The sequence below is a fragment of the Pempheris klunzingeri genome, chromosome 14 (genome assembly GCF_042242105.1).
Source record: "Pempheris klunzingeri isolate RE-2024b chromosome 14, fPemKlu1.hap1, whole genome shotgun sequence".
In the NCBI taxonomy this organism is placed as follows: Eukaryota; Metazoa; Chordata; class Actinopteri; order Acropomatiformes; family Pempheridae; genus Pempheris; species Pempheris klunzingeri.
Window position 1 is genome coordinate 3020327 of NC_092025.1, and position 7580 is coordinate 3027906.

The 7580-nt window shown below is 42.9% G+C and overlaps 1 protein-coding gene across 1 annotated transcript; it reads right to left on the reverse strand.

Moving 5' to 3' along the window:
- Positions 1-880: 880 nt before the first annotated feature.
- Positions 881-4320, reverse strand: h3f3c (H3 histone, family 3C). The gene is made up of 4 exons (XM_070843668.1): positions 4212-4320; positions 2875-3018; positions 2411-2564; positions 881-2298 (listed from the first exon to the last, which is right to left on the reverse strand). The coding sequence occupies exons 2-4, from the start codon at positions 3000-3002 to the stop codon at positions 2170-2172; spliced, it is 411 nt and encodes a 136-aa protein (XP_070699769.1). The 5' UTR covers positions 3003-3018; positions 4212-4320; the 3' UTR covers positions 881-2169.
- Between the last annotated feature and the right edge of the window lie 3260 nt (positions 4321-7580).

Consider the following 7580-nt stretch of genomic DNA (forward strand, 5'->3'; position numbering starts at 1 on the left):
GTCCTACAAAACTCTTTTTTCCCACCTTCTTTTGAGTCATAACCAAAGGACTGAAAACACACCACACTTCTCAGGGCTTCGGTAAAGTGGCCTCTATCAGTGCTCCATTATTATATATTACATGACTGGATCATTATTACTGACAAACTCACATGTAAGCAGCTTTTCAGTGCTGGCTGCTGCTGTGTGGAGCTATTTTTTACCTACTTTATACACTGCACATGTTCTAGGAGTGCTATACAAGCACAGAGTATGTGTTCTACAGATCCATGTCTGGATCATTTCTCTCTTTATTTCCTCCAGTCAATAAAGATAAAACTGAAGTGACGGTTTTTAGAGCCAAAGAAGATTAAAAGTGCTCTCCTCCAGTGGCCGACATGAAAGACCACAAACCAGGCCAGAAACCTTCATATAGGACTGGGCTCAGTCTTCGATGTGAACATCCACATAGAGACGTTTGTAAAACCAGGCTATTATCATCAGAATATGTCAATAATGAAAGAACTAAAACCTTGTGTTTATCCTCAGTAGGCTCCACTACTGTGACGTTGTCTTTACAGGTCCATCAGACTGCTACTCACCAAGACCAGGAGAGTCCACTTCTCAGATCTTTACATTGTTGACTTCCTTTTGTGAAGTGCTACTGTTGGTTTATAGATGGTCTGCCTGCTGAGAGTCCAAACCACATATGGAGAAGAAGCACTCAGTTCTTATGCTCCACGTCTGAACAATCTCCCAGAAAAAGTGCAATCGGCTCCAGCAGTTCTATCAGGACTAAATTTAACTTCTTGTGTTATTCTATTCTCTGCTATTTTATCTTGTTCTTTTTAAAATTCTATTGCCACTGAGAGCAAACAGTGTAGAGCAAATAAACCACACATTTTGTTTTAACACCTATTTATTACCACCATAATATGAGAAATTTGGAAAATACAAAGATCAGCTTATTTATACGTCTGAAAATCTCAAGGAATAAGAAAAATATAAAAGAAAACAAATATGAGGTTATATTGTGTATCACAAATTTTGAGAAAGGGACAGATTATATGTTCAGATCTACAGAGTGCAGGAGAAACACAGACCCTAAACATGCAGAGTGTAACGTCACTATAATGTCAATTCATACTGCTGTGACAAGTCTAAAGTCTATCTGTGGAGATAAAGAGAGAGACAGAAGCATAATGGTTGATGACTGATCTACAGTGAACAATTGAACAGAGGAGGAGATGGTAGGCCATCGCCCCCATGTGGCTGCCATTAGAATAGAAGTTGCCTTGGAAAACAGAGAAGCCCTTCCTGATTTTCTATAGCGAATCAGATCACTGTAAAAAAAATGATAACCACGGTGACAATATTATTTGCTTTTATCTCTTAATTTGATGATTTTGGAAGTGGTAAAGAGAAGAATTGCTCATCCTTTATATGCGTAAAAAAAATAAACACCATATCCACAACGATAATCAATATTTTTAAGCAACCAAAAGATTCTTGTTTGTTGAGTACAAGTGGTTTGAAAGATCAGAGCTCACCCATCCACACAAACAGACCAACAGACCAACAGACCGCCGTCCCCTCCCAGTGCAGATTACAGAGGTGAAGGAGGTGGTTTGAAAGGTACAGGGAGCCGGGGTGTAGAGGGACGGACTGGGCGGGAGGGGAGGAGGGTGTTCAGACGGGGCAGAGGCCTTGGGACTAGTTTTAATAGCACCCTGCTGTGGAAGTTGCAGCTCCCCTTAAGCAGACTAGCCCCTCGGACACGTCCCTCTGCTTCAGCTGTTTGCCACACAAACCACACCTGCTGGCCTTCCACCTTGGAAAAATCCAGGTGAGCTCAAGGGTGGGCTTCATGTTATTAGGCGCCACCCGCACCCAGTGACGCATGTTTGAGTATGTGTGCACATGTGTGTCTGATCTGTAAAACCTGTTACATGCACAAAAAAGTACCCTAAAAACATTTGGTGAAGACAGAAAATCTATAAGAGACCAGACTTCAACATATTTCTATCTCTTCATAATCAGGATTACTCTAATGTCTACTGAGAAGCTGGGCAGGCTGGGGAGAGAGGGGGGCGGGGACAGGTGAAGGCGGGGGGCGGGGTAGAATGGAGGAGGGAGGGCAGGGACAGGTAAAGAAAAACAGGACAGGAGTTGAAACATTAGGGAGGCCGTCTAAGCGCGCTCTCCACGGATGCGGCGTGCCAGCTGGATGTCTTTGGGCATGATGGTGACACGCTTGGCATGGATGGCACACAGGTTAGTGTCCTCAAACAGACCCACCAGGTATGCCTCGCTGGCCTCCTGCAGGGAGAGGGAGGGACAGCACATATTAGCAGGAGAAGTGTGCCACTTTTAGAGTTTGGAAGCTAGACTGATGGAGCTTTTGATACATGTTGTGCGCACACACACACACCTGCAGGGCCCCAATGGCGGCGCTCTGGAAACGCAGGTCAGTCTTGAAGTCCTGAGCGATCTCCCTCACCAGGCGCTGGAAGGGCAGCTTACGGATCAGCAGCTCAGTGGACTTTTGGTACCGACGGATCTCTCTCAAAGCCACGGTACCGGGCCTGAAATACACAGCCAAGCTCTAGCTCAACACACCAGCTCAATGCTGAGACTCTAGCAGGCTAATTTAACCTCCTACAGTATAGTATAGAGTATAATGCCTCTATGTGATGCTTAGTTTAGTCACTTCAAAAAAATCCCCCCATATGTTTTAACTCTGATCTATGGAGTGATATACAAACATACAATAACAACATCTGTCTCACAGAATGTGTTACTCCGACTATCCACACAGCATGCTAAATAAGTTCACATGATTTTCATCTGGATAAAAAGAGGATCCAATGCTGCTATGATCTGTCAAAGCGTTACCTGTAACGATGGGGCTTCTTGACGCCACCAGTGGAGGGGGCACTCTTGCGGGCAGCCTTGGTGGCCAGCTGCTTACGAGGAGCCTTTCCTCCAGTAGACTTACGAGCAGTCTGCTTGGTACGAGCCATTACGACGAAGTATCACCTGGAAGGAATATGGAAAATGTAACAGCATGTTCATACTTCTCTCTGGTCTTCATGTGTTAGAGCTGCTTTTTGTACCCTTTATCTATTCTATTGTTATATACACCAATAACTGTTCTTTAATTCATACATTTCTACTCATTTCCTTGTGGTGTTTAATGTCCAGTGTTATCATAGGCTCTCTGAACAAATGTTCCCTCTCAGCTAACAGTTACAGCTCAAAATGTTCAACACACTCATAACTACATGTTTGGACTCAACGTTTCTGCTCATGCTCATTTTGGAAAACTGACATAAAGCAATAAAAGATGATCAAAGATTTAACTGAATACATCAATTGTGATACAGTCAGCTGAAGAATTAATAAAATAAAATAATTTTTGGTGGTCACGATATTAGATGCAGGGTGTATGGACGTATTGTTTATCAGTATGCGCTGCAGGAACTACCCAGATATCTACATTAGGTCTCATAACGTATCGCCTTATTTCCAGGTTTTCCTTCACCCAGCACGATAACACTTTGTGTCCCTATCCAGGTGATGTTCGCTCATATTTCGCCGCCTGGGAAAACTTTTCCTCCGGTCTGGCGGCTGCTCAGACACCCTGAGCCGAGCCAACCAGACCCTGTGTGCTCCCGACTTCACCAATCACACCGCGGAACAAGCCATTATTCTGAAAACGCACCAATCCTTCGCGTTTGTGTCACATTTTACGACCAATGGGGTTTTATTCTGCAGGGTTTGGGGGCGGGACGAGCGGCCTTAGCCCCGCCTCATACCGCAACATTATGGCCGCAGACCGAAAAGAACCTACCGATTTCCAGACAGTGAGCGGGACGTAAACTTTGACATTTATCCTCAAAAACAAACAACGTGTGCACACAAGAGTACCAACAAAACACAGGAGACAAGTGTAGCTACCAAATGAGCGTCAAGCAGCGCGTACCGATGGTATATTAAAGCGAAACGGCGAAGTAAAAGCCGCGCATGAAAGTGGAGCAGATATCTCGGCAGTGGAAGTCCTGAGCCGCTTCTCTCTGTGCCTGGCAGCGGGGCAGCTGCTGTTTCTCTCCTCTACAGCGTCGAATTAACACGCTATTTCAGCACTAAAACAACTTTATCGGCCTCATTTTCTACACTAAACGGCGAACAATACCATATGTTTGAAAGAGTGTGACAGAAATGTAACTTACCGAGCGTGAGTTTAACGCTTTTTCTCGTCACGGACTCAAGTGTGTTGTGGTTGTCTGGCAGTGTCAGATATTTACTATCTCTCACACAATGGAAGCGGAGAGAGCTGGAGCAAAATGGCGGCCGTGTCAATCATCTGTCTCCCATAATGCATCTGCCAACATTTGTAAACAATGTAACTTCATTTGTTCAGCTGAAACTTTTAGTCCCACACGATGTTGGATTTGAACACGATGTCACCGTTAAAATAAAAAGGTAACAGATATTATTATGTGATATTTTATGTTGTAACCGCCCTGTAGATCATTTATTTTTCCCCCACCTCGCCATGTACATCAAGCAGTACACATTACTGAACAAGAGGGGGAACACAGGTCAGTGTTACAAAAGTGTAATAAATTGGAGCTTTTTAAAAATGGACCACAGTTAGGTCACATTTTGCAGTAAGTTCTTGCACACTCAAAGTTGTCTTTGTTGTCCTCCCACTCCACCACATTCATGCTAAAGCATTGGGCACTTTGCAGGTTGAGAGTATTGATACAAGACATATACAGCACATGGAGGATGATCAGTATCAGTATAGATTATAGATTCAACTATTAAAACAAGCCCCACATTTACCAGAGGCAACATCAGTCAATCAATAATCACACTACATTAATATAATAGTCTAGATGTTATTCTGAATTGGAGCATTCTGTTTCTAGTTTTGCTGCTGTTACTTTTGCTGAAGTAAATATTTGAATGCAGGACATTTACTAGTAACAGAGTATTGGGACACTCTGGTGTTGGTACTTTAACCTGAGGGTCAGAGTACATCCTCCACTTTTTGTTACATGCCTCATTTTCTGTATTGTGTTGGATGAATTTATGAACTAAATGACTTTTACATTATGACTTGACTTATTCACTGTCATTTGTTCAGATTAAATAAAGGATGTGTTTATCTAAAATTGCAGGATATATATGTGTGCTAAAATCTGCTGTGATATCTATGGATCCTGTCACTGTGTCTTTTGAAAGAAGTGTTCAGCGTCTGCTTAGCGACAAAGATCAAATGAACAAATACTGAGTGTAGAGTAGTTGAGCCTCTGAGACTGCAGAGACATTTTTAATGTGGTTATTTCTGCATCACTGCTGGAGCTACAGATGCATCACACATTATCACAAGTTGTTGAGGTGTGATGATGAGTCAGAGGCAGTTTGTTAAACTAATGTCAACCCTGCTTCAGGTGCAGCCTTTCAGACAACAACAACTGCCATTTTAAAATCTGGTCACATACAAATTAAAGGCAGAAATGACATTGTGCTTCACTCCATCCATAAAAATGATGGTTGGAGATGTTGTCAGTGGCTGACTTTTTACCATTACTCTGTAAGAATGAAAATGTTTTCATATCATTCACCTGTTTTGAGATTTTCTTCTTTGACGCCCTTGTTACCTTCCTTCTGGTCCTCATGATAAGTCAACATGAATCATTTACTCGCAATGTGAAGCACTGGAGAATGTCAGACTCTCCTCTGACCTGTAGGTAATGATGTGCCTCAAATGAAACAGCTCCTCCATCTTTCAACTGCTGTAGCTCAACAGGATGTCAATCAAAAAGATTACCCAAATATGACATGAAAGTAATAACTTTCTTTTACTGATTTCTATAGAGAGCTTTGGCCTCACAGGGGGTCAGAGGTCTGAGTCAGCAGCTCTGGTGCAGGTTAGAATTCAGTGTTTTCAGACTCCTCAGCAGAGCAGATGTTTACTGAACCAGGGGCATCATTCAGGGCCAGATGTTTTCCTGAACCAGAGGACCCACCTCCCCCTTTTTTAATAGAAAGAGTAAGTGAAGAGTTAGGCAGGGACAGTAAGTCCAAAGGAGGCTGCGCTGATAGAGGAACTGATCACGTAGCACGTGTACAGGGTTCCTACACATGTCCCATTTCAAAATGACACACTTGTCCAGACTCAAATATCGAGACTTTTAGGTAGATTTTTCAGACCAAATTTGACATCTCAGTGCAAAGAGGGAGATGTTTAATATGCAAGTTTATTCTTTGGTGTAGAATAGTCTTCTTACTCAGAAAAGATGTCCGTTTACTTTTCTGGTAACTGCATCACAGCAGAACTCTCACAGATTCAGGCAAGTATTAGTATTTGGTTATTTGTATATATATTGCAGAATATTCTTTTTAGTTAATTAATAATTAAATAAAGTCATGTATGTCCTGATGTGGTTCAGTTATGAGGCCCTTGGGGCAGAGCTGTGGTGTAAAGGCAGCTCTGTGTAGGAGTGTGTGTTCAGTCACACACCGTACCTCTCACCTTACTTGATTTTATATTTTTAGAAATTCTGAATATTATATTTTAGGAAAGAGAAGAGCAATAAGGGCAGTATGAAAAAATATTTTTCCATTCTTATTCAGTATGAAGAGAAGGGGACCAACCATCGAGCCCTGGGGGACATAATGGGTGACGAGAGTTATGGCCCATTTGAAATGTTTATGGAGCATTTTGAAGTCATGTGAGGGGAACGATGAGGTTGATGGTGTCAAAGGTGAGGCTGAGCTGGAGAAAGGACCATGAGGGAATCAGGGCGAGAGTCAGAGGACAGCAAAGGGTGCTTTGTGATTTTGATTAAGGGTGTTTCAGTGCTGTGTTTAGGATAGAATCCAGTGTTTCGGACTCTGTTTGAGTCCACTATCTATTATAATCATTTATAGGTGAAAGACGTTTCAGCTGTCTGGGCTTGGCTTTTATCTGTTTCTAAGACAACTCCACCGAAACAGATAAAAGCCAAGTTAACTCACTGAATACAACGAATCCATCCTTGAGGTCTAACAAACATCCATCCATCCATCCATCATCTATACCGTTTATCCGTCAGGGTCACAGGGGCGCTGGAGCCAATCCCAGCTGATTCCGGCGAGAGGCAGGGTACACCACAGGGCCACCACATAGAGACAGACAACCACTCACGCTCACACTCATGCTATTTAGAGTCACCAATTAACCTGCACGTCTTTGGATTGTGGGAGGAAGCTGTAGTACCCTGAGAAACCCCACGCAAGCACGGGGAGAACATGCAAACTCCACACAGAAAGACCCCAGGTTCAAACCTGGATTCGAACATGGAACCTTCTTGCTGTGACAGTGCTAACTAGTGCTAACCAGTGCTAACCAGTGCTAACCGTGCTGCCCTCTAACAGACATGCTGAATTTCCTTCCTAAATAAAGATTTGGAAAGCTGAAGTATTTTAACACCAGCATTGTTTGCATCCATATTTCCTGCCTCCAGTCTTGCCTTTGCTGGTGCATCACTGTGTAGCTTGGCACAAAGGCGTATGAGTAACATCATGGACATATTAAAAGACAGGGA

Excerpts from the sequence above, each read along its gene's own strand:
- h3f3c (XM_070843668.1), bottom strand. The coding sequence starts at position 3,002 with ATGGCTCGTACCAAGCAGACTGCTCGTAAGTCTACTGGAGGAAAGGCT. Across the intron at positions 2,565-2,874 it reads AAGAAGCCCCATCGTTACAG|GCCCGGTACCGTGGCTTTGA; the intron begins GTAACGCTTTGA and ends TGTGTATTTCAG. Across the intron at positions 2,299-2,410 it reads CCGCCATTGGGGCCCTGCAG|GAGGCCAGCGAGGCATACCT; the intron begins GTGTGTGTGTGT and ends CTCTCCCTGCAG.